At 36.0% G+C, this 16,700-nt stretch overlaps 1 protein-coding gene across 1 annotated transcript; it reads right to left on the bottom strand.

Moving 5' to 3' along the window:
• Nucleotides 1-12,682: 12,682 nt before the first annotated feature.
• On the bottom strand, nucleotides 12,683-12,946 carry Smp_205340 (unnamed protein product; the record flags this gene model as incomplete). The annotated part of the gene is made up of 1 exon (XM_018792417.1): nucleotides 12,683-12,946. The coding sequence occupies one exon, from the start codon at nucleotides 12,944-12,946 to the stop codon at nucleotides 12,683-12,685; it is 264 nt and encodes an 87-aa protein (XP_018644703.1).
• Nucleotides 12,947-16,700: the final 3,754 nt, after the last annotated feature.

Raw genomic sequence — 16,700 nt, 5'->3', positions numbered from 1 at the left:
CGATTGTTGCGTCCTTCCAGTCTCTGGGCAATCTGGACTGCCGTAGGGACATATCGAACAGTATCGCTAAGGGTTCAGCAATAACATCTGAGAGGGCTTTCATAATCCAAGGATGAATATCATCAGGACCACTAGACTTATCAGGTTTGAGATGCTGAAGTAGGCTTAAAACAGTTTCTTTCTTAATAACTACAGGGTCCATCAACAATTCGCCACAATCACAATGAATAGGTGATCGTTCCTCATTGTTGGTAGAAAAAACTTTACTGAAATATTCCGAAAAAGCTTCCGCTTTTTCAGTATCATTTCTTGCCAAACTTAACGGATTTTCTTGTATCAAAAGTGATGGTATTCCATCACTTCTCTAAGTTCGCCTCTTTATATACGAGAATAACCGTTTTGGACTATGTTTGCAATCCCTAACCAATTGGTTTTCGTATGACCGTCTAGTCCTACTAATTAACGCTTTACAATTATTTCTAATCTTACAATAACTAGATCCGTACTGTTCTAGGCCAGTAGAGATGAACATGTTCCAGTGTTTTTTCTACGCATAAGGAGTTTCTTAACTTCTTTATTTATCCACGGTGGACTATTGTTCGGTCAACGTGGCACCAAGTACGGTATGAACGGGGACGTGACTGCACTAAACTTGCCTTTAAACACAGTCCACGCCTCTTCAACTGATGAGCTAGTATCTACTGACCAATCTATCTTAGTAGCACAATCCTGAATGGCTGGTATGTTAGCTCTCCATATGTTTGGGTGAGGCTTAATCTGATCGTATATCATAGCGCTAGCTCTAAACGTGAATGATAAAACAGCGTGATCGCTATTTACTAACGGGGGTAAAACATTTAGGTTGGCAATATCCTCAGTCTCATGGGTAATTACCAAGTCCAACAGAGAAGAACCTTGGTTTACACCAAAACGTGTAGGTTTGGATACATGTTGTACTAATGCATGTTCCATTACTGTTTCCAAGAGCCTGCTATCAAATGAGTTTATAGAGCATTTCGTGGTCATCTCAGTCCAACTAATGTCAGGTGCATTAAAGTCTCCTAATATCAAGCATCTGTTATTTGCACTCCATAGCCGAATGTGCTCTAAAATAAAGTCATCAGCTAAGCAGATTGGGCTGCGATAGATGACACCGACTGCAAATGTACAACATCCGACAGCGAGTTCACAGATAATGACTTCACTAGTTCCACTATCATGGGATTCGCAAACGGAGGAGCGGATATTTATACTATTGGCTATGTATAGAAGGACGCCACCTCCTTTCCAGCATCTATGTCTATCACTTCTTAAACAATGATATCCGGATAATTCTGGGGTGATATCGAAATCATGGACTAACCAAGTTTCCGTCACAGCTACAATGAGCGGCCTTAATTTGTCCACTAATGTTCCTAGCTCGTAGAATTTATGTTTTAGACTACGGGCGTTGGCATATAAAACTCCTAGGGGGAACGACCTATCCACACAGGCCTTGGTAGCATTCGCTTCCAAGACCTGACTATTCGAAAACCCACCAATCGGAGATTTTCGTCACCGTTTTGTCGACGGGTTTCTAGTTCAGCTAGTGCCATCTTCCTTTTTATTCTATCTTTAAGAGACACATCCGGTCTCATTCAAATGTCAGAGTTGTTGTGACTTCGAGCGTTACTTAACAGAAGATTACGTTGTTTCTCCGACCCTAAGATTACCTTAAGGAGTCTACACGGTCGGGGTAGAACACTGTCATCGACCCTTTTACCTATTCTAACTAATTTTTTCACCTGAACACCTTTAGTGTTATCTGGTAATACGCCACGGATATATTCTCCGAGCCTCTCTAAGTCATGGGTGTGTCTAACCTTAGGATCTGGATCGTTAGAATCTGGCAATTTACTCACAATAATATTCGATGATATTAAATTCCTCTCAGTCGCACTAGGATGATGATCTGCCATTCTATCAGAGTGCGATAATGCATGGAGTGACTCAGACTGTGAGTTCCTCAATGGCTTGTCAACCAAGTGTGCTTTACCATTAGCTTTTTTTCCTTTTCTTTTCCTCTTTACTGCGGTCCATTTTTGGTCATTCAGGACAGCTGCATTGGAACTATTGGGGACGGTGACGGTTTTATCCGGGTCCTCAATTTCTACTAAAGATACATGATTACTCATGTCAATACCATGTGGTGATTTACTCCTCGTTTGTTGTAACGGAAGTTTCACATTGTCATTAATTAGAGTAGGTTGTTCAGCGCGTTTTGTAACAGCACTTACAACACTGACACAGTCTTCACTGTCAGTGCTTGCGTTACTAGCGCACCCACTATCTTTCTTTTTACAGGCTAGAGCCAATAGGCTCATAGCCTCTTGGATTAATGTCGTCTTGTTAGTACAGCAGAACATACAAAGCCAGTGCGAGTTAGGCTTAGAACATCTTTTGTATGCAGCTGGACTGAGACGGGTACACATCTTGTGGAACCATTTTTGGCATTCATCGCACTGCATCCCTTCATCTACGGAGAATAAACAGTTCGGCTGTCCACATTTGAATGAACTACCAACCATTGTAATCATATTATGTTTAAAACACAATATGATCACAATAATAACACAAGCGTCAGAGTATATGCAAAAGAAGGAACCACGAGACAAAGTTTTTAATAAAATTTCAAACCTTAACTGAATTAATTCAAGTTAAAGTAGACCAAGAATGCTTTTGATACAACAAATACACAAAAACAACGATAATCACAACAAGTATGAAAGTCACTGCCCTTTTTGAAACGCGCGCTGTCACAACAAATGTGATCGCGCCAGCAGCTGAACCCACTGGTGCAGCTAATCTATCTCATGTTAGTCAGTGTACTGATATACCAATGCAGTGTGCTAGTTTGCCTCTCATACCCATAGTGGCCCTAGATAACCAGGACATATCTGATGTAGACTCTAATGTCATTCTTTCCAGTGTAATATCGGAAGCCAAGGATCGAACACCTGACTCTATTGTGAAGGCTCATAAAAGCACTGCTAAACCTAAAAAGAATATACCAATTAAGAAGAAAGTAAATAAAAAACCTTCTGGTTCTAGACCGAATACCAAAAATATTTCAACGGCCTTACCAAACAAAAGTATAATTTCTGAAAGCATGCTTAACCCTACTCACCGTAAGGGAGGTTATAAGGACACATTCCGTTCAAACGTTACACGAGACGGCCACTACAACCATCATGTAAGCAGGCCTACTATTAGACAGACGGCAATGAACCAACGTGCCGCATGGTTTCCCCCAAATGTTATAAATAATAAACCTGCAAGATGTAACTCTTATCATCACTCTTGCAGTGGGGAAGATGGTATACTAGGTTATGCACCATCAACGCAACCCCAACATGCAGGCACCTGTCTTAATTGTCCACCAAAACAAGTACATCCTTACCAAAATAAGGATTTTTTTCGGCCTCCAGAGATCCCTTGTTCCACTAGCACTACAATTCGCTCATGCTATAGCCCATGCGATCCGGCAAACACATTAAACCATAGTCCAGGCATAGCTAGAAATCATTCCATCGATAAGGATGCTCTCGGTTTTTTTATACTACACACTCCCTTTTTAAACTTATTACTTATTAACGCACGTTCACTTCTGAACAAAGTTTCAGCCTTGAAAACCTTAGCCTTTCTAGCTAAGCCTTCTTTTATACTTATCACTGAAACGTGGTGTTATCCAGCAGTGGCCGATTCCGAATTGAATATCCAAATCTATGGACTCTATTGCTGCAACAGAGAAACTAAGCGAGGAAGCGGTTGCCTTATATTTGCTTTGGATACCTTAACAACAAACGAAGTTGAAGATAGTATCTTGAATAGTTTACCAGAATCGATCTGGATATCAATCAATACCCTAAACCATAGTCTACTCCTAGGTTGTATATATAGAGCTCGTGATAGTACTGATAATTTGAATGATCTTATTATCAATGCATTTAGACACGCATCTACTCTAAACTTCAGTGCTAAGATTATCACAGGCGATTTCAATTATCCTGGGATTAACTGGAGTACCGGTAGTTGTCAGTCAAGCAATGATGAATTTTTATCAATCCTTAATCTGTACTGCTGGTCACAGTGGGTTCGTACCCCAACAAGGGGTGATAATACACTTGATGTAATATTTAGTAGAGATATCATTCCCCTATCTGTACAAGTATACAACGAGTTTGAAAGCAGTGATCATAGGATAGTAGCTTGTGCTCTCCCCATCCATCCCTCCTACAACCAACCAATTCAAAGAACCTGCAATTATAGACTATAAGCATGCAGACTGGGACCTCTTGCACTCACTGATCAAAGTCTCAGACTGGGATGAATTCTCATGAAATAGTCTGACAGATGCCATCAACATATTCTATTTGATTGTTAACTCTTGTCTAGACTCCTGTGCACCAATTAAGACTTACAGGATTAGTAAACATTACGAATTATATATACCAGATAAATATCGTAATAAACTAAGACGCCTAAAGAAACGTTATTTTAAATCTAACGACTTCACGGCACTCACACAAATAACAATAATTTTTAACCAAATAAAAGAGAAATGTAGGTTAATAGCCATTAATGAAGAGCTATTAGCACTAAGCACTAGCTCAAAAGTGCAAAACCTAATCCACCTTTACAATAAACGTGCTAAATCAACTCAAAATGTTGATATACCATGCATCCTGTATAATAATAGTTTTATATATGATCCAAAAACTATAGCAGAGCTTTTCAGTGGTAATTTTGCAAATGGCAAAGAATCCATAAATGGCTCTGTTTCTAGAGTTATATGCATGACTGGTAACTCAATTAAATCTATCTCCTTCACATGTCTGATAATTAGTAAGGTTATAAATAACCTCAAGGTTTCCAAAGGTCACGGAGCAGACGGGATTTCATCGTTTCTCTACAAATATGGTGGTCCAGATATCTCCACTTCTCCTCAAACTGTTTACTCTCTCTATGGAATCAGGCTGTCATCCTGACTGTTGGAAAACCGCATACATCATACCACGTTACAAATCGGGAGATAAGACTGACATGAACAACTATCGGCCAATAAATATTACTCCACTTATCTCTAGGATTATGGCAAAAATTATTAGTGACGAACTATCCAACTATTTATTGACTGAACAATTTATTGATGATTCGCAACATGGATTTCTTAAAAATCGATCTTGTATGACATGTCATTTTGACTTCTTTAATTTAGTCTATTCTCTTCGTAGCCAAGGATATCTAGTACGAGTGCTATACCTGGACATTTCTAAGGCCTTCGACATGGTCAACCACCAACTTCTCATAGGTAAACTCGCATCTTATGGGTTCCAAAACCCGTTACTAGACTGGTTTGATTCCTTCCTCAGCAATCGACATCAAATAGTTAAAATGAACTCTTCATTGTCGAATGCCGTCCCTGTTATAAGTGGGATAATTCAGGGTAGTGTCTTAGGTCCTTTGCTTTTTTAGTTTTCATTAATGATATTTGTGAGTGTTTTAGTGTGGGTAAGTCCACTTTGTTTGCAGACGATCTTAAGGTGGTGTACTCATTTTCTCCACATGAGCTGAGCAATATTCAAAATTGTATCAACTTGGAGCTTAATAATGTAGCACAGTGGTTCTCGAAATGGCAACTGGAGCTTAATACAGCTGAACGTGGTTGGTTATGCTTCGGTGATACATCACTCAACCTCGATCTTACCATAAATGGTGAAATGTTATCTAGGTTACACTCAGTAGTAGATCTAGGACTTAGGTACTCCGACGACTTGTCGTATACTGAACAGATAATGAAACAAACGTCCAAGTCTCAACGCCTTATAGGTTACATAACTCGAAACCTTCATAACAGCAAATCTCGTATTCTGATGTACAAAGTCTTTGTTCGACCACTCCTCGAATACTGCGCGTTTCTCCTTAGTAGCACGCGCATAAAGGATAAATCAAAACTGGAATCAGTACAGAGACGATTTACACTTCGTACTCTTGGAACTGATAGTGTCTTGACATATAATTCGAGGTGTAGTAAACTAGGGCTTGACCCTTTATGGAAGAGGAGACTCAAACTTAACCTTATCTTCTTTTTCAAAATACTTAACAAACTCTCCTTCACATCCAGTCAGGCGATTCAATACGCTAAAGCCTCACATTACGACATTCGTAACTCCTCGTCTTTAGCCAAACAAACATATTCTAGATCTTCTCTCTATATGAATTACTTTACCTGTAAGTTTACTAGGCTCTGGAATAATTTACCTCAAACTATCCGTATGTTAATCTCTCTCCCATTGTTTGTTCGCTCAATTAATGCTTTTTGCTCCTCTGAAAATGCATTAAATGCTCTAGCGCTTGCAAGTGTATCTTACACCACAAGTGAGATTATCGGAACTTTAAGTGTTTAACCTCTTACTTGCTATCATTGTTTTGTTGTTCCGTGCTCTTTGCTTTAATCTTACTTTCTCCAGTTGTAGATAATTATCAATAACTCGCTTTGGCACTAGAAATCACCTTACAGAATATCAGGCTATCCACTTAAGAAAAGTTGAGAAGTTCCCTGGTGTTGCATTGGCATGCCATATATAAATTATTTATCAATTAGTAAACCAGCAAACATAGAACTTTCTTATATTTCATATTTGCTCTCTACATTAAATGTTGATTTTTATAACAATCTGATCATGCCTGTAAACTGGTGTGAATTCTGTGGATATTATTTTCAGAATATATATTATTATTATTTAAACTACAAGATGACGAGTGTCAAGTGAGATTTGCTGCTAAATACCGATATGGAGAAAGGAAGTAAATAAATCTTATTCACATTCGAACAGTTGCAACAAGTCTATATTTATCAATCATCTAGCTGTTGATGAAGATGATGTGTACTCAACATTTGACCAGATATATCAGCCGTAACAACACTCATACTTTAATCAGAAGTGGATTTTGTGTATATTGCAGTATTTTCATAGTTGAAATCATGTGTCAATTGAAGCAATGCATGCCAATTGTCCTCAGTGAGTTGATATCTCTACAACAAAGTTGATTGAACTTTACTTGTTATTGCGTGATAGTTGATGCACACTGCTGAGGAGTCCCATCATGGGACGAAACGGCCATCCAGTGCTTCCAGGTTTTCCATGATGGTCTAACTTCAATTGACTCATGATTTCAACTATGAAATTAATCATATTTTAGTTGAATGAGATCAACTTGACTCGAAAATCTAACAACGTCTCAACAAATATATGGCTTTTTCCGATCGAATAACTATGGTGGAAAAGTAGATAAACGTGCAAGGATGCTCATAACATAACATTCACATGTGAGATAGTATTCAAATATCCAGTAAACTTCAAGTAAGAAAATTGAGATATATCAAATAAATGTACATGGGAACGTTGTGATGTAAGCTGTGTGTATAACATTCACAACAATTCCCTAGTGAATTACGTCGTATTTAAAGACTCTGTGTAGCATTATTCACTTATTAAATTACAGCTATCAAGAACTCTTTCGAGCACTGTGACCCCAACCATGTGACACACATTCGATAGTCGCTTACTGAAATCACCAATCACCTATAAAATAGAGAAAGCGAAGTAACTTCTGTGTGGAAACTTTTCAGTAGGCAGGAAAAGTGCAAAGCCATAACATTTACTTGTGTCAGATCTAACGAGTTTTAACTATTCACTCTTAATAGGTGCGTTATAACTATTTGTGGCAATAAACAATTAATTTGTTGTTTGCATCATGATTCATTTCAAGCTTTTTATGATTCGGTAAATCGATGCTGGAACTCAGTTAATCATTATAATTAAAGCTCTCAAGTGTCTGCTTACATTACCCGACATATGTAGACTACGTTCAGCGTGACTGAAAATTTATAACCGGGTTAAAATAAACTACAGGTATAACGAATTGTGTAGGCTATGTACACTCATAGTCTCATAAAAGACAGTCAAAGTGTTATCACGAGAATAATAGACAAGTTCCAAATGTGACTCAAGAAAATGAACGAAATGATCTGTCTAGAGGCGAAAACGATACATGTGAGCTTGATACAGCGCTAGAAACTCACACATCCACCATATCCTATTGTCCAACGTATTTGCTATCAAACATAGATAGATTACTGAATATTTGAGAGCGTTTCAGTAACCATGTGACATTTGAATGTTGTTGATATTTAACATTGTCATTTCTAGAAATTCATTGAATGGATTCTCGTTGATTTCTTTAAGCAACTTTGTTTTTGATGTGAACTGTTCAGAACTCCATATTTCTCTAGACGACGGACTGACATTCTTCGACAAATGGACTATGATAATGCCAGATCACTTGATTGATCATCATAAACTTCGTCAATTCATGTAGTATTAAATTTTGCTGCGTGTTCATAATTGCCTGCCTAGTCTATTCAGACTGTGACATTTAAATTTCCGAGCAATTTCAAATAATTTTGAACATCGTTGCTCATTGGATTCACTTCAGTTTTCCGGATTTTACAATAACGTTTTTTAACGGTTTAGATCATTAGTCGATTGAAGCTATACCATCAAGCAAAACCTGGGAGCACTTTCCTAAGCTGTAAACGGAGGACTTCAATCTATTTAAATTCAGTCTTTAATTCGTTATTCATCACAACGTTGTGTTGATTTGTCCGTATATTTCAGAAAACTCTTTTTGATTTCATGTCGACCTGTTTAGACGATAAGTCACCTTCACCCACGTTATTCATACTACATTCATGCTATTGCAACTTTTTATGAATTTGAATAAAGCCAGGTAAGCTTTTGAGGAAGAATAATATGAATTCATCATATGTCATGCTTTCTTATCAGTTGTATACAACCACGTGTGTAGAGATGGATGGTGGCTACCATTGAAATCCACGACTCACGTTTCATTCTACTTCAAACTTGTCGTCTGGATGTATCTGGATCCTAGTGTTGATTTTCACACTAAAACACGCTTCAAACGCCATAGCGTTATCCATCAAGCTAGTGAATCTAGGCGGTCACTTGCCTGTTGAGTGGAGTTTTAATTCAGTTTGTGTTATTCGTTTGAAACTTCTCTTTCATGATTACGATTGCAGTTGATCAGTCTCTTATTGACACATGGGCATCCTGTGCGGATTAATTCATCATATCTTAAGCCACAAGCATTATGGGGTAGGACAAATGGTGGATAGATTTGTTTCTTAGAACTATTTAAACTTGCGATAATTTAATTTGATTATTTATACTCTGAAGAAGTGGCTTATACTGAGTCAAGGCACGAGACTCAATAATTCTACTCATCGGGATATGACATATATATGTATATATTTGTACGAACTAGTTAGATATTATCTTGAAATGTGTGTGAAAAATTACCCAATGGATTTCTGTCATACAAACAACTAATGTTTCACCAAAATGTTTTGCAACGGCAGCTCCAGGCATATGAGCAAATCTCTTAGTATGTAGACTTTAAACAGTTTCATATTCATTCATGATTTTTACTTTATTACATTTCAGATACACGCAGGAATTCCGTCACCCCTATTGTTCAAGTAGTTTAGACTTAGCAAAACTGTTGAATAAAAATTATATGCATATCATCAAGTATTTTGTATTCCAAATATACATAATCCTTAATTCGAACAACAATAGGAAATAATCACACTTGTTTATTGGCAGTTATGTGAACTTCACACGACGATACGTATGAATGGCTGCATAGTTTTAGTCACAGTATGTGTCATAACACAGTGGGACAAGGTTTCAAGAATTGTCAGTTTTATTTAAATTTTTGCAGCTAGAACAGCAGCAGCTATCTAAAGATCCGTCATTCGAATTAGTAAATAAGATCGACGTAATAAGTGATTATCTGAGATTAAAGATGAATGATTTTAATGTCGGGTGTAGATCACAGTAGTTCAAGAAAACAAGTAAATAGATCAGTTGAATTAAATAGTTTTAGGCAATGAACTTCACAACACGAAATAAGCATGACAATAAATTCATTTAGTGTTGTTTGTTTGAATCTTCCCATCGATGTGTTAGGACTGCAACTGGTCAGTCTTTAATTGGCATATGTGCATACTGTGCGTATTGCCTCGATATAGCCTTAATTCACAAGCATGGATTTCACTGCTAGCCACTATACATCTCTGCTTACCAAGCATGACAATAGTTTGAACAATTTCTGTAACAAAGGAATTTCAATTTTCAAATAAGGTTATGAAGAAATTAAGAAGTGTTTTGATGAGAGAAAATAAATGAATGTGTGCTCAATACTACTCATAATTTTGAAGATTATTCAGATGTGAAAACAAGGAGTTCGATCACTCCATAACAATACTCTGTCTTATTAAATATAAGGATAGATGAATATCTCATACATATAATTGTTTGATATAAACCATATGATCAGAATGGAGTTTGTAGTAATTTGAATAGTTAAATTGATGGGATGATGGAAGTTTGACACTGACACCGTTCGATGCCGGTTCAGTGGTTTAGATAGTTCGAATACCGTGTTCGCGTTAGTCAACACGCACTACTGAGGAGTCACATTTTAATACAGTCTAGTTTATGTGGACTCATAAATTCAGCTATTATAATAAACACTATGACCCGTTTCAACTAAATATTTCTCACTAGAAGATGTCTGTCCATCTTATTCCCTTATTTACCCACCGGAATTCTTTCCTATTGTAGTCACCTGACCAGGTGTTTAATCATTATTACTTGCAGATCATGATTTCCCCTTCCTATCTATATGTGTTTGTGCATACATGCAAACTAATATACACAATCGTTTAGTTATGTCTATAACCAACCAATTAACTCGTTGCTGAAACGACCACCACGTCAATATCGTCTGAGATGCATGTAGACTATCCCAGTTTCACGTAACCTGCAAATTGAATGACATTATTATCCCATGATATCGGTATGATACATAATATTTGTTCATTTCGACAAAATACGCAATAGTGATCGGTATGTTTGTGACTAAAATTCCTTTAATTAATGTACTAATTAAGTTGTAATCTTTACATTTAGAAACAGATAAATTTTACTTGTTCTTACAATAGCTTTCACATTGACTGTAGGATCGCCGGTATCGAGTTCACAGTTCTAGTAGAATATGTGTAGGACAATTTAAATCCTACAAGCCTTGTTTGTTTCCGATGAAACAAAGACTTTAACCTTTCCGTTATCGTACGTTGCGTTACATGGAAAGTCTCTTTAATCATCGATTCATGTCTTCATTTCAACGAAGGACTATATAGTTTGCCACCGAACGATAGGATGACAAAAGTCCGTCGTTTGGGTGCCTAAACCTAATAGATCACAAAATATTGCTACCTATCCATTGATTTATGTAATTCAGTGAATAATCAATCTTCTTATGCATTTCTTTTAAAGCCTTTACTACTGCTTCAATAAAAACAATAATACAAATAAGATTGATCCCATTGAATAACCCGTTTAATAACACACACTTCTATTGAAATGTACTTTGAAGGTTGACTGAAGCAAACTGCATAAGTTAAAAAATTAATTCACAATAAGTAGCAAAATTATGATGTACAAATATTAAACTATGTGGTGTATTTCAGCATCAAATGATCATCTACGTTAGTTGGTATAATTTTAAATAGATCTCTTGTCTTTAGTTTCCTTGTCCTTATTTATCATCATGTACATTGTAGTGGTTTCTAGTAGAATGCATAATAGTATCATTATGATTAGAACATATTCAGTCATGTTTAATGTTATCAATGTAAGTTTCACATTTGAAAAGAATTAGTCTAGCTCGTCCTTTAAAGAAATAATATTCATTTAGATATTCACTGAACTTGTTGAATAATCTGATCCTGATAAATTGTGATATGACTGAAGCTTCGAATGCTTTTCTGTGAATATTTGTTACCTGATTTCTGGTTCAATTCAACTAGAGATACGGCAAAAGTGATACAGTGATAAATACATGATGTGCATGAAGGCTACTATCTAATGCGTTTGCATTTTATCTAACTGTAACCATTAGTAATTCAAAGAATATTTCGTTTACTACCGTAACTAAGCATCATTGTTTAGCAGTACATATCACAGATCAAAGCAACCTACAAATCATTCTAATCTATGCAATTACATGATCAAATTATACGTAGGCAAATTTCTTCATATTATCTTCGTCAAGTTTATTGTACCCCGACACATTTCTTAGCTATCTGAGTACATTGTGCTAGTCCATTATGTTCTGTGGAATCATTATTTATATTCAATCCAATATAAACAATTGACTGATTAACAAATACATACTACTTACAATAAGTACCTTTATTATCAGTGGAATATTGAATGCTACGATATATCGTTATACGATGAAAAACAAGTATCATTTTGTACAGAATACATTTCTATTTACAAAATAGCTGAAAATACAAAAGCGAAAAGAGATACAAGAACCAACTGAAATCAAACACAATACATGGATGAAGTTATTCTATATTTGTGAAAAGGGATATGATGTAAGGAAATCATTGGAACATCGAACCACTTGACCTACACAAAATCGTAATCGATCAATACAGGAATATGCAATTCACAAGCTGACCAATTGTTTGTCCTCTATATACTCATATATGTATATTAGATCTGTTCTGTTGGCTAATTTTCTGAACTATTGATGGTGACAATCGTGATATTTCAACAGTAGTATTACTGTTACTAGTTGTAGTAGAAGTATTTTTAGAATTCACTTTGCAGAATCTCATTTGTGAACAATCACTAATATAAGTACGCCATAAATTATACAAACGAAATAAAATGCGCACCAGCACATATCGAATCATACAGAAAATCCATCCTGTTACATATAATACACTGTCACCGCAAATCATGATACCACGTTTACAAAAATAGCACACTACTATAAGTAGTATAATGATGCATATGAAATTGAATTTATGATTTTTAAAAGTTATATACAAATGAAGTTGTATAAAGTCATTAATAGACTGTAATAATAATTTCGGTTTGATGAATTGGAATAAGTTCTTATTAGATGGTAAAATTGAAATGGATGAATGACAATAATGAGTAGTATATAATTGTTTTGATGGGTTATATAATTCTACTGGATAGAGCAATAAGTTTTGTGGATTATAGAATGATCTGGAAAATTTAAGAGAAATATCACTATTTATTTAAACATTGAAAAATCAAAATTATCACTGTAATGATGAAGTTATGCTAAGTGACAGGGTATTTTATACAGACTTGCTGTCATCTATCTGATTAAGCAGATTTAATGACACGGCAAGCCATGTGTTACAATCCAAGAAGTAAATTTCATCTGATTTGGAGACTTAATATTTTTTGTTTTTATTTAAACACATAAATATTGGTACAAGGAAGCACCAGATACATACGTGCCGCACAAATCTCATTGGATTTGTGTGAGGGCTGTGATAATGTCCAGGTTCCCAAACTGAACCAGGTGGTTTTGTTGAGGGTACCACACCCCGAGCCTTTGACCTGAAGGTCTAGTTCACAAGGCAGTGGAGCATCTAAAGGAGATGCAGTCCCATGGTAGCCGGTAACCAACGATTGGTTCATGCGCCATTTGTTCCTTCAGGATGCTGGAGCCCATGAGCACCATTGGTTTGAATCCTAGGTGGATCCTCCACATCCACCAACCCAGTTAAAGCGCCGGACATTCGCTTTTCGTCGTCTCACTTTTGTGAACAACACCCCCGCCACGAGAAGCCAGTGAGTAGGACTTCCCTGCCAGAGGCTATATATTCGCGCGGCCATGTGAAAGCATTTCGAGAGGGAGAGCGGACTCTCCCCACTCTCGGCCGTACCAGGGCATTTGGGGGCGATTTGAAGACTTATCCGATCAATGTGCATGGATTCCAGTGAATATCAATGTTCACGTTTAGACTGTAACAAAGTAGTTATTGTTTCAATCGGGAACACGTTATCCACTAAGCTATTGAGTTCACATATTCATTGACTTGTTCAAAGAGGTTTGAGGAAATTCTTACCAAGCGTTTGTAATTTTTTCTATGGCTGATATTAAAGTCTCAGTGTGAACGTACACACTTAATGCAGAGACATACGAGAGTTGGCGAGTGTTATATGGGAGTATTGCTGCCTTATTTCACGAATGACGCCATTTATATTGCTAGGACTTGAAAATATTCATAATATGATCAGATATCTAGTCCGTTTATTGAAGTCTAACGGGAATTATTTCAAAATTGTCAAAGAAACTAAATGAGGTAAATGGGCATTATATTTTTGCGAAATGGTTTAGGTGTAAGGAGACTAGGAAAAATATGTGGAACAGAGTTAACATAATAAACAGCCCAAAATTCTCTCTTACAATATTTCATTCCAAAAGACAGAATATAATTAATGAACACCCTAATTGAAGGAACACTGAACAACTTTTAATTAATAATGTTTTAACTATCTGAATTATTTCTGCCAATCAGTATTGATCGGCTTGATAAATATGCATCTGAACAACAAATAAAAGTTCTGTTCTCGAAAACATGACATTAAATATTCTATCCTTATCGAAATACTTCGATTGCTCGAGAATACAGTGAATGTGATTGTAGTCGGTCTGCTTGAATATAACTGGGCTACCTGTTCCTTCCATTTATATATATCTAAATAAGCGGCGTTTATGAGAAGTGAACGACATTTCGCTGGACAAGTTACAAAACAGATATTGTGTTGGCTGGCAATGTGTATTGACAAGAACGAACATTATTCAGATGTTGATTGCTGAACTGCTAGGTAAAAAACATAACACACTCAGTATATATTGTCAAATCAGAACAGAAATAACGGAAAGAAACTTGTTGAAGTGCTACGTACAAAGAATTCTATATTGTCCTCAAAATGTTAGATTGAATAAAGCCATTCATTATAATAACAATGATTAATATAATAATATTGTTATCCGACTATTTATTGAAAAACCCAATGGGTGTGTACGTGTGTTGATACTACTCAATGTAATTGTTAAACCCATACAAACTTTAAGAACAAACAAAAATGATAATTGAAACTTACTCATTTGGTTTACCATTATCTATCAATATGGAAGCTTTTGGAGCGATATAACATGATTTAACAGAATAATAAGCTTCAATTGGTAGATAACTAGTATTCAATGTAGATAAACTCCATTCTTTTCTTATCACATTACTACACAAATTTAATTGAAAATCTTTTAAACGGCAGTAACATGTTTTTCTAAGACAATCACCATTTGGAGCGATGCGGTTTCTTTGCATAAACAAAGAAGGGAATCAGTAAAGGTCAACCATTAAAGAAAGAAACATCTTTCTATACCTCATAGATTTCTGTCTATGAAGCAAAAGCCTGAAATTTAAGAAGCTGATGCATCAAGAACCGCTCGAGTTAGTCCACGTATGAATGTCATTTTGTGCTACTACCACACAATCATATGCTAAAGAAATTCCTTTCAATCTCATTTTTCAGGTACCTTTATAAGTATCCATCCAAAATGCCGGAATGAGGGTTGCAAGAAACGTACACACACCTCTACAACCACGAAAAAAATAAAATCTAGCGCGAATGATAACCAATTAATAAGAAAACAGAACTCTAGATTAATAAAGAATCAAGAGTAACGCCATTCAATATGCTTCAGTTTGATTAGTCGAATGACATTAGATTGGTGTTGATATAGGGAATCGGAAGCAGTATTTCAAACAATATAGAGAATTTAAGCAACAAAATATAAGATCACAGTTCAAGCTACTCATAAAAAATGGCTCAGTAGCTATTGGCGGCCTGTTTAAACATCTGGGCTACCTGTTCCTGTAATCTAGATATTTCAACAAGTTATCTAATTTTGTTTGTTTTAATACATCATAATGCCTATTAATCGCACAACCTATTCAGGTGCGTTTCTGAAAAGTGTAAGACCTTTCGCTGTAAAGGCTACAGAAGGCCTAATCAGATATATCGTGGTTGCTGACAATATGCAGCGAGAAGAATGTACATTATCCGGATGTCGATTGACTGGGCTGCTAACTTCTAACTGATGATCACTCAATATTCATCGTCAGGAAGGACGAAGAAGTAAGAAACGGAAACTTGTTGAAGAACTTTGTGCTGAGAATTCTATATTGTACCATTATATATGGTATGTGTTTGATCGTTCTTGCAGGTGACGAATTATTATATACCTATTGTTCTGTTATGCATTATAAACCACATAGTTATGCATATGATGGGAGTTCCTGTTTTCGTTATGGTGTTTTTTTATTTGCAATTAAGTTTTATTATTTTGTGAGATTTTGAATTATACTGATTTACACAGTTGAAATCATGAGTCAATTGAAGCTAGACCACCATCGAAAACCTGGAAGCACTGGCGGTCTAGCTTCAATTGACTCATGATATCAACGGTGAAAATACTAAATTCTCCACAAAACCCACTCTGATTTATACTGATTTAGACGTTAAATAGGAATAATATATATTTGGAAAATCTCAGCGAATGAATTTGTAGTAAATCCAACGTTTTGCTTAGCAATCTGGTCCAAGCTTTTTCAAGGAATTATAATCAAACATCAAAATTATCGAATATAAATAGGTACATGG

This window comes from Schistosoma mansoni (genome assembly GCF_000237925.1).
Source record: "Schistosoma mansoni, WGS project CABG00000000 data, supercontig 0298, strain Puerto Rico, whole genome shotgun sequence".
Taxonomy (NCBI): Eukaryota; Metazoa; Platyhelminthes; class Trematoda; order Strigeidida; family Schistosomatidae; genus Schistosoma; species Schistosoma mansoni.
The sequence above is the reverse complement of the archived record's forward strand: the minus strand, read 5'-3'. Positions and strand labels throughout refer to the sequence as shown.